General features: G+C 40.3%; 1 protein-coding gene across 21 annotated transcripts in view; it reads right to left on the bottom strand.

The window, feature by feature from the left end:
* Nucleotides 1-20,439, bottom strand: part of mark3a (MAP/microtubule affinity-regulating kinase 3a) — a 45,713-nt gene that overhangs the window by 23,118 nt on the left and 2,156 nt on the right. For 20 of the 21 annotated variants that reach the window (XR_013903573.1, XR_013903572.1, XM_026152321.2 and 17 more), the window contains exons 2-7: nucleotides 16,813-16,998; nucleotides 15,895-15,948; nucleotides 7,567-7,615; nucleotides 5,914-5,979; nucleotides 2,031-2,101; nucleotides 1,000-1,056 (exon numbers count right to left, since the gene is read on the bottom strand). Coding sequence is in view for 19 of the 21 variants with exons in the window: in XM_026152321.2 (XP_026008106.1) it covers nucleotides 1,000-1,056; nucleotides 2,031-2,101; nucleotides 5,914-5,979; nucleotides 7,567-7,615; nucleotides 15,895-15,948; nucleotides 16,813-16,998 (483 nt within the window). In the remaining 2 variants the exon portion in view is untranslated. Of the gene's footprint in view, nucleotides 1-999; nucleotides 1,057-2,030; nucleotides 2,102-5,913; nucleotides 5,980-7,566; nucleotides 7,616-15,894; nucleotides 15,949-16,812; nucleotides 16,999-20,140; nucleotides 20,296-20,439 lie in introns of those variants that run through there. The other variant, XM_026152307.2, reaches the window with a different exon arrangement.

A 20,439-nucleotide genomic window follows, 5' to 3' on the forward strand; every position in this document is an offset into this window, starting at 1 on the left:
ACACTGAACTGACATCCTGAGAGGCTTGCAGCTGCATGCAAACAGCACTCATCATAACATGTCTGACCGTCAAAATCTCAGCAGGTGTTGCTGCTGAAGCCACAAAAAGCCCAGAATTCCTCAGAGGCACAAAATGGCCTACAAGCCCGAGGGACAGTGTTTGGTTAAAATGTGGCTTGTATACCTCTTCTACATCGAGTGTGACATTTGGACGCGCGCTGAGCAGCTCCGTGCTGCTCTGTCATCTCCCTACTCATTGATCATTGATGAAGCTTCGCAGAGGAAACACTTTGGATGTGCAGCTGCTGGCAGAGCAGATACACGGGCCTCTCTTCTCTTAGCTACTCCCACTGATGCCGAGATAAAAATACAGAGGCATCAATATTTATAGTTGGAGAACTAAAATGGAGAGCATCACGGCTGTGAAACAGAAGAGGCGGGAGAACATGTAGACAATTTATAGGGCCACCTACTTTTTCTTTTTTTTTAACACTCCTCCCACCTCTATGGTGCAAAGATTTGTTTCATGGTGGCCATAGTGGCCAAGGACACTGTCGGAAAAGGGAAAAGATGAGCCTCACTAGCTGTGTGTGTGTTGGATTCATCTGTGGGAACATGGGAGTTAAGACGGGAATCATAAAACAGGGACTGATGTGACCTTTAATTCATGATGGACAGCAAACTCTTTAAAATCTACTGACCCTAATATAATATGTACAGTATATCAGCTTCTTAAATGTGAAGATTCTGAGGACAGAAAGAGGAGTTCAGATGGGGATCAAGTTCCTCAAATACTTCAAGTTGAAGTAGAAATACATACAATACAAATACCAGCTGGATACAAAAATAACAGTGATCCCTTTTAATCTGAATTAATGACTTTCAACTGAATGATGCATGATGCACACCACAGTGTGACCTATAAAGGCTTTTGGATAAATACTGAAAATTCAAGTTCGATCTTTTTTTTTTGCTGTGTTTGCATTTTTAACCACTCACCTTGAGGTCTCTGTGAACAATGTGCTTCTGGTGGCAGTACTGCACCGCCGATACAATCTGTGCCGAACGAAACACAAGTACAGCTTAGTTAAATGTTCTCAGACTGTGATAAAGGATGTGGTGTAGGAGGAGATGTGGTTGAAACTAACAGGAAAGATACAACTCAGCTAAGGTGGGGCTGACGACACCAGAGCGGTGAGAAAACAGGTTTGTGCAGTAGCTCTGTCGTACATTCGTCTGACTCGTGAGGCACGTACGAGTATTGCTAGTATCAGGGCACAAGGAGTTCCTTTGAGTGACACATTTTAGAGCTTTTAAAATGATCATTTTTGAGTCTTCAGTTCCCTTCATTTTTAAGGCTTCAAGATTTGCACAGAATTTTATTTGTGTTGTCTTGAGAAACCAACACTACAAAACGCAAAATGTTAGTATATCCACCAACTCAGATGCACAGAGTTTATAACTTAAACACTGGCAAAAAACACCACCAAACTGAGTTTTTTGCATGTTTTCAAACTGCATCAAGGTTGTGTCACTTTTATGAGCATTATCAAAACAGTTCATAAAGTAGAATGGTAACAGGATAAACTTCTTCAACTGAAATTGCAGCTAGATCTGATTATCAAGGGATTGTTTCTCATTACACAATTTAAGATAGTTTTAATCTAAAATCTGATCACACCAGAGGCTGTTTCATTTATGATGCCAGATCACTGTCGTTCACTACTAATTAAACCAATACCAACACGGGCAAAAAGATACAGAGAGTCTGAGTGTTGAACATGAATACATAACAGCCAGGTGTTTTGGACCAGCTTCTTAGCACTTCACACAACAGTCGATGGCTTGTTTGTGACAGTCATGAAGAGGTAAGTGATGGGGAAGCAAGTCGGTTTAGACATTTCATCAGTCTCAACACAACAGAGACGCTTCTGTCCTCCGAGGACACACAGAGGACAGCGTCCTGTCTGAAGCACAGCCAGGAGCAGAGGTGTGAAACCAGAACACTGCAGGGGGAGAAAGCTGGGTACCTGTCTAAATTTAGCTCTGGCCTCTTTTTCCTTCATTCTTCCGTGTGCAACCAGGTAGTCAAACACCTCTCCTGCAAAAGAGCAGAAAGAGAGAAATTGAGGAAAACACTAAAAGTAGAGAATAAGCAGTGAGGAAAACGGATACGAAAAAAGTAGACAAACACAAAGTGAATCGCAGCTTCTAAAAATCTGCAGATAAAAATAACTTATACGCAGCTGGCCTGCACCATCGCCCATGTGCATGGTTCGAGGGCGTTTCTTGACCATATTGAGTTGAGCTCGGCAACGCTTCCTCCACACTGAGCCTCTCCTGGAGGCACAAAGCTGCCGCCGAGCTGAGCTCCACAGCAGCAGACCCTTCCCTCGGCCCACACGCACAACCAAAACGTGACTACACTCCCTCGTGTGTTAATTGAACTCGAGTTGCTGGTGCGTGCACATGCACGCCCATACTCGGGTGATAGGAAAAAGAGAGAAAAAAAAAAAAAAAAAAACAAAAACAGAAAAAACCTCCCCCACTTCTCTTGAATCCTCAAAACCCTTCCGCTCTCTCGGCGCTGACCTGCAGAGGCAGCCAGAGTGTGCGATTCTGTACTTATAAGCATCAATTCATCAGCGGTCTCTGACTCAACCGCTAAAGACAGAATGAGCGTGCTGAAACTCTGCATGTCAGAGGTAAATAGCATGTCGTATGTTGTACATAAAGATGAGCTTTAATAAAAACTGCATGCAGAACAAAACTATAATTTTGTTGTCTTAAATTAATTTGAGGCACAAGACTGTAAGGCTTCTTAAATTCTGCCATCACTTTTCTGCACTATCAAATAATCCTGGGGCAACTTATCAAGTCGGACTCAGCCACAGTTAGAAAAGACGAATAGAATAAACTTGTCACTTTGTCATTCAGCACATACAGTTTTACAAATTTACTAATAAATCTAAAAATAAAAAAAAAGGATCTAGGATATACACATGTAAGAATCTAAGAGAAATGAGCTGTATACATTATGGAAAAAATGTACAAAATATCAGGACATAATGATATTGCACAGCAATAACAGCATTCCAGGTATGAAATTGCACTGCTCTAAATACAGTCTCATGTGCATATATACTGGAGTGGGCAGTTTGGTTAGTTATTACACGCCACCTCTTTGCACCAAGTTTTCTGCTCTTAAACATCACACAGCAACTTACTGCCAATGGTAACACTAATATTCTGACACTAAGCAGGTATTCTATCATGACAACATTAGTTAAGCTGCACTTTTTTTTCAAGCAACCTGACAGGGTCACCTTAAGATCCTGCATGACTTCTGAGAAAAATCAATGACGAACTGAAACAAGTATTCGATTTACGTCACTAAGAGCTAATGCAATTGGCCAGTGATCAGAGTTCCCATCTCAGTGATAATGTGATTTGGTACCCAACAAGCATGTCTTCACAATTTGTCGTCTCTGCTCAGCTCAGCAGTCCAATAATGAACAGCTCAAGCAATCGATGGAAAGATGTGGCATGACATGACATGAAATGAGAATTCAGAAAAAGAAAATTTCCCCCAGCTGAAGACTTCCAAGAGAAAACTCTTTGGGGGTCTTACAGCTACATATATCTCAAGTTGGAGGGTAGGCATAGTTTATTGTAGCTGTTGCGTGCTCCCCTTCACTCCTCTTCATTTACTGCAGCACAAAACCCACCTCACCTCTTTCACAAGCTGCCTCAAGCAGACTGGGAGAGAAACCCTCAGCTATCCTGTGACCACGGCACCCACAGGCAAATGTATTTGGATGTCAGTGTTCGCAAAAGTATGTATTGAAGGATTGTTTCAAGGCTCTGAGTGACAGTTTGCACGCCCTAAAAGGTAGTATGACTGAGACTTTGATAAAGTAAGGCATGAGGAACTGTAGCAGCTGACCGTGTGAACAAGACCATAATCCCAAATTCACCTACAGAAACATTTTAATCTCCTTCATTCTTGATAAATCTTGTTCACTAAGGTTTTTTCTCTTGTCTTAGCTGAAGCTAATCTAAGAGCAAGTTAGTCTTAGCTTTTAAAGGATGCTTTTCCAACAAAGTCATTTATCCAGTGAACAACTGAAACTAATGTTTACTTTAGTGGAAGACAAAATGTTCAAATCGCAAACATGCAACACTGTAGGAACTTTCAGACATGCAGTGTCCCACAGAGCTGATGGTAGCTGACCAACATGTTTTTCCTGCTCTGACTCGTCTCCTGTGTGTTGAGTGGATTTGTTCATTTTCCGCATGGATGTCACTTATGTCACTATGTTTCAACGTTTGGGGAGTAGCTTTAAACTTGTGCCACAATTCTTCAAAAATGTTGCTTTTCTGGCTCTGGGGAGGCCAATCCATGACTGATCGTGTCCCACTGTGTGTTTTTCTATCCAGATGTGCTTTTACTGCACTGGCACAGTTCTTATGATCACTGTCATCCTAAAAAATGAAGCCATTGCCAATCAGATGCTTTCCAGATGGCACTATGTGGTGGATTAAAATCTGACAGTATTCTTTTGAATTCATAATTACATCAATTTTACAAGATCCTTAACACCACTGGCTGAAATGCAGCCCCAAATCATGACACAGCCTCCGCCGTGTTTTATACATGACAAAAAAGGCACAATGCACACCATGCCGAGATATGCCACATTTGTCTGATAGCTCTATTTTATGCTGATCCAACTGTGTTATGATTGTCATTTTTCATAGATTCAGCAAAAGAGTGTTTTGGTGACAGGCTGCTAGTAACAAAGTGCCTGAAAATAAAAGACCAATAGAAAGCTTAGAGAACTATTCCTGAAGACAACCTTTAAAACAAATTACAAAAAAAGTCCTTGGAAGCAAAATATATAGACATGAATGAGGGTTCAAGACTTTTTCCACATTACTGTATACTTCGTGCAGAAGTCAGGTTAAAGCTCAGGCTATGGTATAAAACTGTTGTTGAGCTCTTTGTACAAGTAATCTTGTTCCTTTTTTCCCCTTTCAGCTACAAGTGCAGTTTGCAGATGATATGCTGCTCCAAAGATATATTAATTATTAACATGCACATTTATCACATTGGGCATTAATAAATTATTCTCGGGAGCAGCACAGAGAGCAGATTTCTACCAACTATGTGGTCTTGAGTGCAGCAGCTGTTAGTGGAGTTGTTTTTCACATTATTTATTTTCATGGGGGTCTAGGAAATTCTTAAAGTTCTTGGCATTATAAAACCATAACATTTGTTTAAAACCAAAATTTATTATGCAATTATATTTACTAAATGGCTGCCTGGGGGTGTAATAGTACATGGTTCATATTTACTTACATTTTGAGGATGCGTTCAAATCTGACCAGTTCGAAGTATAAAATAAATTACAACAACCATAACAAACTCTTAATCAACTTCAAAGAATCCATTAAAACCAGAACTGCAATGTCAGCTTTAACACAGCACAAAGTCACAGGACCTCGCACTTTCTTCGCTATCACAGAGAAACTTTATTGGAATTGCCGGTGGACAAAGTGAGTGGGGGCTCGTTGCTCGTGTTCAGAGTGAGCACCACATGGCGACCAGTCGACTGAGCCATAGAGTGTGAGCACAGAACTTGCAAGTTCTGGCATTTCCATTTCACCATGTTGTGAGTTAAAGTGTCGTGCAAAATAAAAACCACACAGCATCTGCCAGCTGTCAAGACAGAACCTCGACTTCAGGCAAATATCATCCAGGAGTTCGAGCACGGCAACATAAAGGGACTTCTGCAGCCAAACTCTTGAACCAAATGTTGCACTTACAGCTACTGTTACAATCCTAATGGTTGTAATTCACAAGTTTGACATGTTGGAGATACTTTGCTAACCACTGCATCTATGTCTCACCTCCACTGGCGTACTCCATTACCAGGTAGAGCGTCCTCTCGGTCTCAATAACTTCAAAAAGCTTGACTGCAGGAGGGAGAGAAAGAGAGAGAGAGAGGAATTATAAATTCAATTATGTCAAAAGACGAGAGAGATCCAGACAGAGGCAGTAATGAATTCATGCTCATGAACACGGAAAAATTGTTTCCAAACACACACCCCGAGTGAGTCGAAGAAAAAGTGAAGTCACGTGGAACTGTGCGTGTCGTGACCATGTAAGCACATCATAGTTGAGCTGAGCAGCACTCGGTATTTACTGTACAGTCCAAATTCTTTTTTCTTTCTTTTTCCCCCTCCCTTCCTTCTTTTACTGCAGTAGCTCACCGATATAAAGGACTGTGACGAGCAGCTGAGAGCTGCACTGCTAAATATAGACAAGGTGGGATGAAAAACAAAGGGAATGCAGGAGGGGAGAGAGAGTTTATGGGCTGGTGATAGCATTTACTATCACTCTGATAATTACTATTATACTTTTGTAGAGGAACTCAAGCAGAGAGGACATGGGGAAAAAACAAAACAACAAAAAACCAAACAAACAGGAAATTCACATTTCAAGAACAAAATGCACCGTGGCAGACTTCTCTAATCTGTTTCATGACAAATAAATTTGTCAGATTTTACTAGTATATACTTATATGGTCATAGTACATATAAGTGCACTTTCATGCCTAGAAACATTACCAGAGTTGAGGGGAATACAAAGAAAGGAGAGGAAAGGAAAAAAAAAGAAATCCAAAAACTTAAATTTCCCCCCATTAAAAATCATCTGCTACACTGGCAACATCTGTATTTCCTCTAAAACGTACATATAAATAAAGTCATCATCAATAGGACTTTTGGTAAGCTTTATAATACCTGAGGATAAAATATTTTTCTTACATTTTTTTGGAATAATAATTCATGAAGATAAAATATAATATTAATTATTCATTTCAGTACAAAAGCTTTCCTGTGGCTACACATTCCATAGTCAGGCGCTCCACAGCTAAGGTTTGTTTGTAATGTAGGTTCCTTGTTGTTGCTGTGGTTTGGCGTTTGTTGGCATTTTTGGCTCTCGCAGACGACTCAGTGTTTCCAGCGTTCATTATGGCTCCGAGCAGCATGCGCTCTCTTGTTTACCGATCATACTCCGATTCCAAAACAAAGCGGGACAAACGGTCCTCCAGTTTCAGCCTCAATTACCGGCAGTTAACAGCAGATGAAGGTAGTAAAGTCTGAATGTCATCTGGGACAGCTTCCTGTTTTATAGTTTCTCTTTCACAAGCATTTTATAAAATGCCAAGAATGCAGGCTTCGACCTTGTTACTGAAAATGTTCCTGGTACTTTAGATGGCTTGTTACATGTATGCTACAAATCCATCTGCTCAAATCTCCTGACTTCTTTTATGTTTCAGTTCATGTAGAAGTAAAAAGTTTAACGAGTCATATCTAGTTAGATAGATACTTTATTGATCCTACAAGGGAAATTAAAGCAATGACAAAATGCATAGCAGGAACTTGTTGTTTCATGTCCACCAACAGAAAGGTCCAAAGGTTGAACCTGCATGTCAGTCGTCCTCGTCATTATAAAGCTCATATACTTAAAATTCTTATTTCTAAACAAGATGCACTTACCTATATTGGGATGATTCAAGATCTTCATTATTCTAACTTCTCTGAAGAGCTGAAAATTAGAAAAATTCAGAGTTTAGACTTCAGCATATAGTCTACTGAGCAACAAAGCACATTATTCAACCTCAGAAGATAAAAACCACAATAATAAAAGCTGCTGTATGTCTTTGAGCACTGAGCACTTTCATGAGGGAGTCAGCATGAAGTCAGACTATCCCAGTGGACTGTGTGAGTTAACCTGTCCCTTTTCTTCATGACAAAACAACTTCAAAGCAAAGAAAACAGAGGCTTCATGTCAAAGTGTTTCAGTGCAAATGCTTTTTTTAAGAAATATTTTTAGATAGCAGGCTACAGACATGCCATGTCATTACACAGGCGCAGGAGATAAACACATTCTGAATAAACTTTGAAAAACATTTGCAATGTTTTTCCTCGGCTGATTGCTTTGGGGAGGCAGGAGGTTTTACATGAACCAATCAAAAGCTTCCATGCAACCTGTCCAACTGCAGTCACAGACTGCCTGTCTTATTTCAGAGAGCGTAGCACTTGTTTGGGAGCTTTTGCTACACTTGCAGTAGGCTAAGGAGTTCTCAACAACACAAGTAAGCCATCTTGTCTTCTACCTGTCTTTACTCAACGTTATGCTGTGTGCAATGCTCCACCCCCCCGACACACACACACACACACACACACACACACACACACACGACAACAGCATTAGAGTTAAATCATGACGACAAACTAGTGGAACTACATGATTATTTGGGCATAGGTTTAAGAGATGTGGCTCACTGGTTTTGTTCATATAGTGAGGGGTGAAAAACTCCGAAAGCCCCCCCAAACTGTGCATTAATACATTTTTAAGAACACATTCTCAAAATGTGTGACCATTCTTAATATATTAAGACTTTTTAAAACTATTATTAACACTGCTTTCCTGAGTGCTAACATGGCATTTCAAGCTCTGGTCTCTACTAAACATCCTCAGCATATTTGTCAAAGAAATGTGGTCATTATGTCGCTGCTGCTGACACAGTGACAGGATTACAGGAAATTCTGCAACATAGTGGTGGTTTCAGAGCCACTGACGGGCAAAGGTAATCTAAACTAAGTTCAACATGTGGTGTCAGATCTCCATCCCTCAGAAAAGGAAGACACTTAGCTGACATGCTTCCTCATTATGCTTCAGAGTGATCAGACAAGGAGATCTTTAGTGGCCAAAAATCCTTTTTAGTGTTTCGCTTTAGGAGGCATAAAGAGCACCACATGGGATTTATTATTGAGCTGCTGAAAACTACACCTCACTTTCTTCTCTTCCATAAAAATATAAAACAAGGTATCAATCTTTCATGAGGCAGGAGAAGTCCCAATGTGCTGGTTCGCTTGCTGACAAACAGATCTTGGACAGCCCGAAAACACAAAAAGTCTTCAATCAAATGAAGTAGTACATGTTTCAGGAAAGATTTATCCACTGCGTTTAGATTTTTTGGCTAAAAAGTGGAAACCTATAAAACATTCATTACATAAAACTGTCATCTTTTCCATAAATGAAGAAATGTTTCAGCAGCACCATAAAGGATCCTTTATAGCATCACTTTTGCTGAAAATTCAGAGAGGCAATGAAACATGAAATATGAACCAGGAAGTCCAGTTTGAAAACTGTAAGGTGGCAAAACATGGTGCACTGTATCAATGACACCTATTGCATAGTTACCCATAGCAGCAGAAATTGTGACTGTAAAAATACATCATTCAGTCATTACAGTTTCTGCCACAGATGATCACTTCTGCATCACAAGTCTAATATTTATCCAGTTGTTGAATAATTGACTATTATTAATCCTCTTAGTTCACAGAAAATGTAAACGCTCCAAGTACGGCTTTGTTAGAACTTCCCCTACAAGATTTCTTGGTTTTCCTTTCATACCTTGGATAATAAGATCTGAAATATTAATAAAGGTTTCTCACAGGTGACTACAGAGTAGGTTCACTAATTATTTACATCTAAAAGGATTCGCTCTTTTTTGTCAGATTTCAGAAAGAATACATTCTATTATCAACTCTGCATCCCCTATACTTAAAAACAAAACAAACAAACAAAAACAAACGATTAACAGTAATTTTAAATGTTCAGATCATGTAGAGAATTCCAGCTGTGGGCAGTTGTTGACTTGGATAATAAGTTTCATGTAATTCCTTGCTCAGAGACTGAAGGGAATATTATGAACTCCAGTTAGTGAGGCCTTAAGGAGTTTTTTTATTTTTTGAGAAGCCCCCCAAAAATAAAAAAAATTAAAAGACAGAAAAACGAACTGATGCAGGAGTTGTCTGGCCTCTGACAAAGATGACGAGAGGAAGAGGAGCACTGGAGTGAGCTTGAGGTCTCCTCACTGTCATTACACCCTGATCTGCCCGTCATTATACTCAAAATACTCTCCTGAGCTCTCTGAAAGTACAGGGGAATAAATCTAAGCTGGTTTTCTGTGTGACAGTGGAAACCTCTTCACTGCAGCTCAGAGAGGAACTCTTTCCTTCTTACTGAAGAGAAGCTGCTGCAGCTTTGAACAACCTCATCAGCGACAGAGAAGCATCTCAATTTATCTTTTCTGTGTAACTTTGTGAAGACTTCGGTACAAACTGTGCTGTCCTATATAGCATATACAAGCCTTCTGAAACTTGGGTGGGTTCTAAACACAACACGCCAACAAGTACATGGGAATACTTTGTCAGGTATGTTACGCAGTAAACAGAATTAGTGGAAAAACTCTGGAGAGACGGGGCTGATTCACCACATAATACAGCTATTAGGTCGAGGACTCAAACCTGCTGGTGATCCAGTCATGCCGCTGCAATAATGCACAGCTGTCCTGATTACGCAATCCATCTTATGATCTATACAAGGAACCTTTAGGCCACATGACACACAATTCGAGGGTGAAGTCACACCTAAAACTAGTTTTTGTCAGACTACATTTTTAGTTGCTGCATTTTTCTGTTTAGATTGAAACAGCCTCAATTAAAACAGATCTGAGGCCTGTAAACAAAATCTCACGGGTGCTACATTAGATCATTTACTGGATGTTTTCTTTATAAACTCTCATCCCACCAGGTTAGACGCTTTGAGCTGAGTCATATCAAATCAGATTACAGCCCCTGCAACTTCAGCTAAGAACGATGGATGTCTGTGCACTTTTTGAGGTAATCGACCCCGGCTGTTTACTTCAGCTAAGAGAAAATATATCCCGACGGCAGTTTTACTTTACTGTGTTTTGTTAAGTTCACCTCCTCAGTGGGCTTATTTTGTCCCTTCAAAGCTCCACGGTTATTGTTTTCATCCGGGCAAACAAATCAACCTGAAGGAATAACACTATGGTTCAAATTAATGGCTACTATCACACCATGTTTATGAGATTCAGAGAAGTCACCAGTGGTAAAAACAAACTTGAACGCTGGCTTCTCCAATTCTCTTTCCTTAGTCTCCATATAAAAGAAGGACGTAACAAACCAGTGGCTTATGTTGCGGTGGCTAAGTGCCATTTTTTAAAGATTTAAAGTCAGCATTTTGGTCGTCACCATGTTGGTTCCTGGAGCCACGTGTGACCATATTTGGACATGAGTGTATAGTGTTAGGTTATTATTAAAATGAGCTGTATCTGTAGATGAAGTTTGGATCTACAAAAAAATGGTTGATAAGTCTAGCTTCGCCCTTAAAACTATGTTTTAACATGGGAGTCTTTTGGTTCAATTTTGGAGCTACTTTTGAAAAACTTTTACTTTTTGTTTCCATTTTAAATGGTAAATGACCCCAAAGTGCTTTACACTACATTCAGTCATCCACACATTCACACACTGGTGATGGCAAGCTACATTGTAGCCACAGCTGCCCTGGGGCGCACTGACAGAGGCGAGGCTGTCGGACACTGGCGCCACCGGGCCCTCTGACCACCACCAGTAGGCAACGGGTGAAGTGTCCTGCCCAAGGACAAGACCGGAACCGGAAACCTTCCGATTACAAGACAAACTGCCAACTCTTGAGCCACGATTGCCCCATTTTAACAGCTCCCAACATCTAAAACTATGTAAACACTTAAGTGACTAAGATAGTTTTCTTGAGGATTGAAAACCTACAAATAAAACAATACTGGGGAAAAAAAAAAAAAAAAACTTTCTCCCCAGTAACTTTTTGAAGGCACTTCTTTCTCTTAAAAAAAATGACATTTCTTACTTTTTTGATATTATGAGGTTTTGTTGTCAATGTCTTATGTGAACCAGTTTGATTCATACATTTGGCTCAAATTCTTTTACATCCAACTGATTCTTCTTCAGTGCCAGTAACTAAGTCTTACTGACAGCTCAGGAAAAATTTCATGGAAAAAACGTCATGTTAAAAGCTTTTAATAACAATCCTCCAACCACTAAAGGCAAAAACAAACCTGACACTGGACGTTGTCACAGACTAAGCTTCTTACCAACACTGTTTACATTTAATCAAGACTTCCAAGCATCATACTCCCACCCTGACCCCTGACAAGGATAACAAGACCACCACAGCAGGTTGAATCAGGACAGAAAGACAAGAACAGAGCGGGAAGCTGGAAGCAGTTTGCCAGGAGCCGGTGACAGATGTGAATGTCGACTCATCTCCGCCAAACTATTAAGAACAGAGGCTGAAAATAAACATTTAGGCTTCAGAGACGATACACCCCCTCCACCCCCACCGCTATCAGCCTCTCGCCAAGTCTTTCAGTTACATAAGAGGTCAGGACACAGCGGTGCTGGCTCTGATGCAGGTTGGCTGTTTCACCAGCACCAGCTCAAAGGTAAGACTTGTGCAAAGAAAAATAGAAGAGATCCAGACATTCAAAACCCATCTGAACCGAAAAACGTCATCACATTGACAAACTTGGAGCTGTGCGATGACAGTCGGCTGTTAAAATACTCAAGAGATTCAGCTGGCATTTTTGGATATTTTTCTCATGATCAACAAAGCCAATGAAAAGACCCACCCCCTTTAATCTTCATCCAGGCTGTCTGTGGCTCTGTGCCCATTGGTTACTACTGCAGAAGTAAACACTTAAAAAACACATAACTTTACTCTAATAAGCAAGTCCACAAAAACCATAACAAATTACATTAAATAACACTCATTTTCACAACTAAAATGCATCTCTTTAGCAGTGGATTCGTCTTTGTGGCATTTTGTAATGTCATTGATAACATGCTCTCACATTCAGGAACTTTATTTTTCAGTCCGTGTATTTGATTAAGTTATCGGATGTTAGCAGTTCTTGAAAGAAACTCACTTATGACTCATCTACTGAAAAGAAGGAGCTGCGAAATAAAACTGCTGCGACTACAGCACAGGTGATGAGGATGTAACAGTACTTTTAGATGGATAGTCTTCAGGTTCCTGTCAGATGGACCGAGTCAGTTCTGAGATTAATGATGATGCTCCATTTAAATCATCCTCTGGATTTTTAAAGAAATACCACTGAACTTTTACAGATACCTCCAACAGAGGTGCATTTTAAATGCAAATTTCTGGAGCAAAGTGCAACAAATCAGCTACAAAGTTGACACCATATTCTACTCTTTGTGATGTCCTTCTGTGCAAATGCAGGCACAGTGCAGGGCAGGGGTGGGCAACTCCAGGCCTCAAGGGCCGGTGTCCTGCAGGTTTTAGATGTGTCCTTCATCCAACACAGCTGATTTAAAAGGCTAAATTACCTCCTCAACATGTCTTGAAGTTCTCCAGAGGCCTGGTAATGAACTAATCATTTGATTCAGGTGTGGTGATCCAGGGTGAGATCTAAAACCTGCAGGACACCGGCTCTTGAGGTCTGGAGTTCGACACCCATGGTGTAGGCAATAATCCAAACAAGTCAGGGTCATGTGCCTTTTCCACCCTTTTCCCAGCGTTGTTCCTTAAAACATCGGTATGATTTTTTTGTGTGATATAAAAGTGTTATAGTGAATATCATTACCATAACAATGGCATGTAATTACACTCCCTACAGTACATGACCAGACAAGCCCAGGCATGTCTGACAGGAAGATCTGGGCATTAGCCTAGGATGACTTTTAGCTCCTAAAAATGAACTACTTCAGCAACCTCCAACAGAGCACAGTACTTATAATTAAAGTTAACAAATTAGTTGTGTAGTACGACTATACAACAGAGGATATTCTGGCTCTTATGAAAGCCAGATATATTTATTAAAAAACAAAACAAACAAAAAAAACAATAACACCTTGATGACACACACACTGGCCAGTGACATAAACATGTACTGCGTTTCTTAGTGCTCACCTAGATCCCTGCTCGCTTGCTGCCAAAGAAACAGCCATCTGTTTCTGTAGGTGGTGTTAAGTCTAATGATCCACTAGGTTTTACTGTTTTTGAAGGATTGGTTAAAACAAACAAACAAAAAAAATACAATAATTACCTTTTCAAAGCCCTCATCTTATGCAGTTGTGAGCTGGTTTACAAGTGTGGTTACAACACAGTGGCTTAGTTTAGCTTAAGGACCAAAAGGAGAAAACAGCTACCCTTGCAACTACCAGGCCTGCTATGGCTCAATTAAATATATTCTAATTGTCTAATACATTAAAAGAAAAAAAAAGGTCCTGTTAGCATGGAGCTGGCAGGAACCAGCATCTCCCCCATCCTCATTCTTTATGCTAAGTTATTGTATAAATGGCTGAGCTTCAAGTTTGCCAAAAGAGTTAGGGTTGGGCCAAAAATGACTCCTTTAACAGGAGTGGTCCTCCTTATTATGAATCTTGCTGGATTCATTTCTCACCCAATTACTGCTCCAATTATCTAGGCCAAGTCAGGATTTCCTTTAACTCTAAAACTCAAAATCAACAACAAAAAAAGAAGGGGGAAAAAAACGAGAAAGTTAGCCTATAAATGGCATCAGGTGACAGGAATGAGAACATTTAATGTGTCAGTCATGAAAAGACTTTAAAAAGCCTTTAAATGTGGCTTCTTTTCCCAGCTCGTTCCAATTGCTTAAAATAAACAGTAAAAAAATAAATAAATCTAAATCTCTTGTGGAACAGTAGGAAAAATAACTTGACAAGCACCTAAAAGAGTTTTTATTCTTGAGTGTGACAAAGCAGTAACCTAAAAACAACAAGGATTGCCAACAAAAGCCTCACGCTTTGTGTTTCTGTGAACAGCGCTGTCATGACTCAGTGTTTTTCTGTCAACGTAGTGTCACAGCCAACGCCAAAGGGCCCGGGCCTCTGAGATACAAAGGCCGCAATCAATGGAGCTTTGGAAAAACTGATGGAAAACCACTGGCCGACTGCTGAGAGGGATGAGGGAGAGAGGAGCCGAGCAGCAGGGTCCAGCTCAACATCAACACCCGACATCATAAGCGTCACCACCAGCTGCAGCCGCATTGCTCCGCTTCATCCCCTCTTATCTGTCTAACGATGGGGGAGAAAAAAGAAAAAAGGGCCTCGGGAGCTGCAGCAGAGTCGATATCGTTCCGACTTCCCCGAAACCACTTCCAGGCCCAGAGACAGAACCAAAACTCACGGCGGCACAGATCAAAACGACCACGCACACACATTTCTACTGCTAACGATTAGAAACAAAAAAGGAAAAGGACAAACACTGCAACGGGCAGCTCACTCTCAACTCGCTGACTTCAAACTGTAAAGTTAGACTGCCATTCACTAAACTGCAAAAAAAAAAAAAAAAAAAAAAAGGCATTCACCCTCAGTCTGTGAAATTTGCATTTTAAAAGAAAGCCCACTTCCTGATTTGGTTGATTTAACAAGGAAAACCAAACCGTGGCTCCCAAGTTCCATGACAACCATGCAACATGAACTGGGAAAAGGTAGCGGGAGGAAAAAACAAACAAACAAACAAACAAAAAAGACCAAACTATTTTTGTTTCCAACACATCAGGAAAACCACCATCTAAAAACCTTCAAATGGGACAAATCTACAGCTATATCTTATAAGCCTGTTAAAACAGTTCCACTAAGAATTCTTCAAGCAAATTCAAAATCAAAGAAAACAAGCCTCAACAAACCATACAATCCCTTTTTAAAGGCCTCAGTCTGAAACATGTATCAGGCAACTTGGAACAAAGTGATCTTTACTGCAGCAAAAGCCTTATACCTAATCATAAAAAGAAGCTCCTAATTCACCCCAGGAAGCTCTATGGAGAACATAGCTCAGTCTCAGAATGCCCTGCTTCCCATTTACACAATTAATACGCAATCTGTTGTGCTTCATGAATTAGTAAATGAGTTCTGCCACATTATAACAGGAGAGAGAGAGAGAGAGAAAGGGAAGGAGGGGTAAATTACCTTCTGAAGGCTGTTTGGGTTCAGCTGTGTCTTGTCTATTATTTTAATTGCCACCTGTAGAGAGGGAAAAAATAGAAAGTTAGCTAAGTGGCAAATAATAGCAGAGGAGAAGTGTGGCACAGAGGAAGAGGAACATGGCACCGAAAACAAAAACCAAAAACGAGAAAGAAAAGAGCTGAGAAAAGGAACGTGATGCTGATGTTTTTCCAAACTGCCGTTTTAAGACTTGAAAACTAAACAGGGAGGGTTATAAAATAGTTTCAACATCCTCTTTGAGTTAAAAATATGTCTAAATGCACCTGCCAAATTATTATCTACAGAACAGAGAGGACAAAGGCAGCAGAGACGCTTCCTTTCCTTAAATGTCACAGGCTGCATTAAGAAGACGCTTGCCCTTTCTCCTCATCAATTATGAACAAATCAAATGTTCAGCTGCTACACACTGCACTGAAAACAACCATTACTGCCTACAAGATTTACAGCGATGAATGGGTTGGTGTACAAAGCTGGCAGCACTGTTTTTATGTTCCAATAACATACACATTTATGAAAAATGCATTTCAAGGCTCTAAATTGTAAAAACTAAAGCTAAAAGCAGTATTATAAATCAGGATCAATCTAACTGAAAAACAGGCAAGCAAAATTACAAATCTGACCAGACATTCAATGTTAGTGCTTGACAGTTTGTGAGACACTGCCACACACAAACACACACACAGGTCACCATCAAAGAGGAACTGAGATACAAATTAGGTGTGAGCTCAGCAAAGACATCCAGCTCCTTAACCGCAGCTATTTCGCAGCGTGAGGGAGAAGCAAACAGTGATAAAAACTTTTTTATCTGTAAAGCTTTGTACTGTTTTGGATCCTTTCTTAAAGAGAGAGAACAAAAATAGTCAGCATCACTGTACATCTTACCTCTCTGCCGGTGAGCATGTGTCGGGCCAGTTTGACCTTGGCAAAGTTGCCCTTGCCAATGGTTTTGAGCAGCCGGTAGTTGCCTACGTGGGGCTGCTGCGGCTCCTCGGAGCTGCGGGCCGGACGCACGCCCGTCCGGCCTGAGCGTGTGCTGATCTCCTGACGGCCATTGCTGTGAGAGGTGTGCTGTGGAAAAGGCACAATGTTAGACAAGCACTGGCTGTTGAATGGCTCTTATGTGTTGCAACATCTACTTGTAATCAATGGTGACTCATGTTGACCTGCTGTGGCACCTCGGCTCAGCAGGAAAAAAACACTACTGATATTTATAGTTCTGATGCACACAAAGAAAGTAAGCTTTTCTTCCAGCGGCCACAGATGGCTGATAAACTCTGTGCTTATCCCAGCAGTTTCAGAGTTTCATCAACCAAACATCCAAAAGCACAGATATTCCCATGAATATTATTATTATTATTATTATTATTATTATTATTATTATTATATTAGCTGAACAAGATCCAGCTAAATAATGTTAGTCAAATATTGTCCCACTAAATACTGTTTATATTGAAGTGACATTAGAACCCATTAATCGCATTTTTCAAAAAAGAAATCAATTTCAACCGTCACTGAAATGTGTAATATTATGGACCATGCACAAAGCCAAATGTGGATAATGCCAGCACCACTAACGGTCTCTCCTTACAGGTTTAAGTCCACATAAGTGCACTGAACAGGTTTATGCATCACCATGTTTGAGTGCTTGCATGCTACGTTTATTCGAAAAGCCTATTTTCATTTTCTGGTTGCAGCAAACCTGCCTTCCCCCACATTTTTCCACTGGTGCATAGCAAACACCACTACTTGCTTTCCTTTTAGATGCTTCTTTAAACCAACTTAATTATTGCATTTTCTCCAAAACTATGAAATATGAACATCATGATCAGTTTTAAATAATGTCAATATGGATAGAATATGTTGAAATCATAATTAGATTCATGTAAAGTTTGTAAATTGTGAGCATGACAAGGCTGTTAGTTATAATTTGGTATTAAGAGATGAACATAACAGTCACTTGGCTTCTTGTTTATGTGGCCAAGAATTTCAGGGCCACTTAATCAAGTCCTTGGACACAGATTTATTTGTTATTGTTTTGGGGAGGGTGGGCAAGGGGTAGAAGCTGCTAAACTACCCATTAATTCACTGTTAGAGATATTGTTCCAATGCAGTGCTTTGTCACATGCTTACAGAATGTCCTTATCAATCAACTAAAACTGAAAAAAGTAGCATATCCTTTGATGGGCATACAACAGTTCCATTAACATAAGGGTCCTTCTCACAGTGCTACCACAGCACCAGTGGTAGAAACTACAGAGAGGAATCTGAAAACCAACAACGTCTCCTTGCAACTTCTTTTTAAAACAGTTTAAACAATATGCACACCAATATTTGGCGTTTTCTGCTAACTAGCTGAAGCTAACCCTTGATACCCTGAAAAGTGTTCCTTTTTCTTGCCAATGTTTTCACCTGGTCAAAGTTTCATGTCAGGACTTTGAGGCTAGCAAAAGAGAGATGTCATGGAAAACACAGCACATGTGGGTGGGGGGAGGCAACAATGGTGGTTTCTACCGCTCAGTCTGCTGGCGATTACATACAACAATCACACAAAGCTCTGCATATGCTCTGAGCGCAATTGATCAACTAGTCATTTAATTCCAGTCGACTTCTTTCTTCATACATTTTCATTCTAATAAATGTTTTGGGTTAACAAGGTGCCATCTCAAACCTGCGAACTGCCACTTTAAAAACAGAAGTGAGGTGATGGAGAAACGTGCCTCTACACACATTTCCTGATTCTGTATGAGCACGCTGAGCTGTCGAGTACAAAGTGGAGAGGGGTTCAGTGTTAGATTAAAAAAAAAAAGTGGTGATAAAACACAATAATGACATTAATTGCACAGAGATGGGACCTTCTCCTTGGTTAGAGGCTACACCAGATTACACATGCGGCAGCATCATGATGTGTGCCCTGTAAGCATTAGGATTACAGGGCAAATTGTAAGTGTTCCACAAACAATTTATAGTCTTAATGAAAAAGAAAATTTAAATTATTTTATTCACATTGCTCATTTTAAAGCAGAGCCGCTGTATGTATCACAAACAGACAATGTTATGACAGCAATTTAAAAAAATTCTACAATACTTTTTAAACAAAATAATCTCATCAGTCTTGCAGGAATAAGTAATCACAGGCCACTTTATAAGGTACACTTGTGAAATATAAAATAATCTAGCCAAATCGAAATTCTGCTTTTATGAAGCGGTGACTTCCTGTTTTTGTTGAGATTGGCAGATTAAACTTTGTTTTAATTATTCAGGTTGTAGTAGCATGTAGTGGCTAACTGGACTACACTGCACCAAGCTTTTAAGATTTTGCAACAGTAAAACTTTGGATAACCACATTTCTGCTCGGGATACTTCTGGAACGCAGCAAACAAACAGAAAACCTAACACACTCTCCCCCGCATCGTTATCATGTAATCAAAGAGAAACTGCACAGCCTTGTGATTTTGAGGTGGTGTACTCTGACAGCACAGCTGATAGATGGATCAATTCTTGGGTGCTGTGCCCAAAAACTGGAACAACAATCTGGCAGATACTAAGTGTGGCCTCAGTATCAACCACCTTACCAAAGCCTCATTAAGGGTAGTGATGCACTCTGCCCCACCCGGTTCTCCCCATCCCCTACAGTCCCTAACCTGGCTGACCCCATTCACTAAGCAGACAAAAGAAAGAGACACTGATAAAGTGGGAAATTAAACAGACGTGTAGTTGCTGCAAAATTAAACATTTAAGAAACTGTGCACAGATTGCACCTCATATCAAGGCACGGTCAGTTAAAACTTAATTAACACTGCAGAGTATTAAAAAGTATCAGAGCAGTTACAACACAGCAACTCTCAGTAAGAAACCCATAATTTGGTTATACATGTACAATGACAATAAAGTGCTATTCTATTCTAGTCTATAAGGTCACTTTAACAGCACAGACATACTTTTAAGTCACTACAGGAATATTTTAGGACTTCTACAGCGATAGCAGAGGAGATAAAAATACCATCAACTAGGATAAGGTCACTGTTGGATACCAGAGACAGACTGGGAACAAATGCAGTGGAAACACTCAGATGAAGTTTTCATTATCTTTGAACCACACAGAAAACATCCACCTGTGTTACCATCGTGTTATTTTTCCAGCTAACAACTTGTAAGAATTAAAACAAGAACAACAACAACAACAAAAAGTCCCTTTTTATTGGTTACTCACAAAGCTGCGGTGTCTCCTGGCTGCCTGGGAGCCAGTCATGTTTCGACAGGAAAGCACTGCGCCCCGCTGACGATGCCCACAGAGATTCCCACAACACCAGATTTTTCCCAACTCAGAGCCCGGATAACCGCAGAGACACAGAGAGGGAGACGGCAGGAGGGGGAAGCCACTGATCCCAGTCAAGCCTGCGACAGCCAGACACACCCAAACCGGAAACCAGACGATAGGCTTTCATAATAAAGGCTTCCTGTCGGCTCCGTTCTCATTGTTGCCAAAACGGAGGAAAACGCCAGTATCGA

The sequence above is a fragment of the Astatotilapia calliptera genome, chromosome 19 (assembly GCF_964374335.1).
Source record: "Astatotilapia calliptera chromosome 19, fAstCal68.1, whole genome shotgun sequence".
In the NCBI taxonomy this organism is placed as follows: Eukaryota; Metazoa; Chordata; class Actinopteri; order Cichliformes; family Cichlidae; genus Astatotilapia; species Astatotilapia calliptera.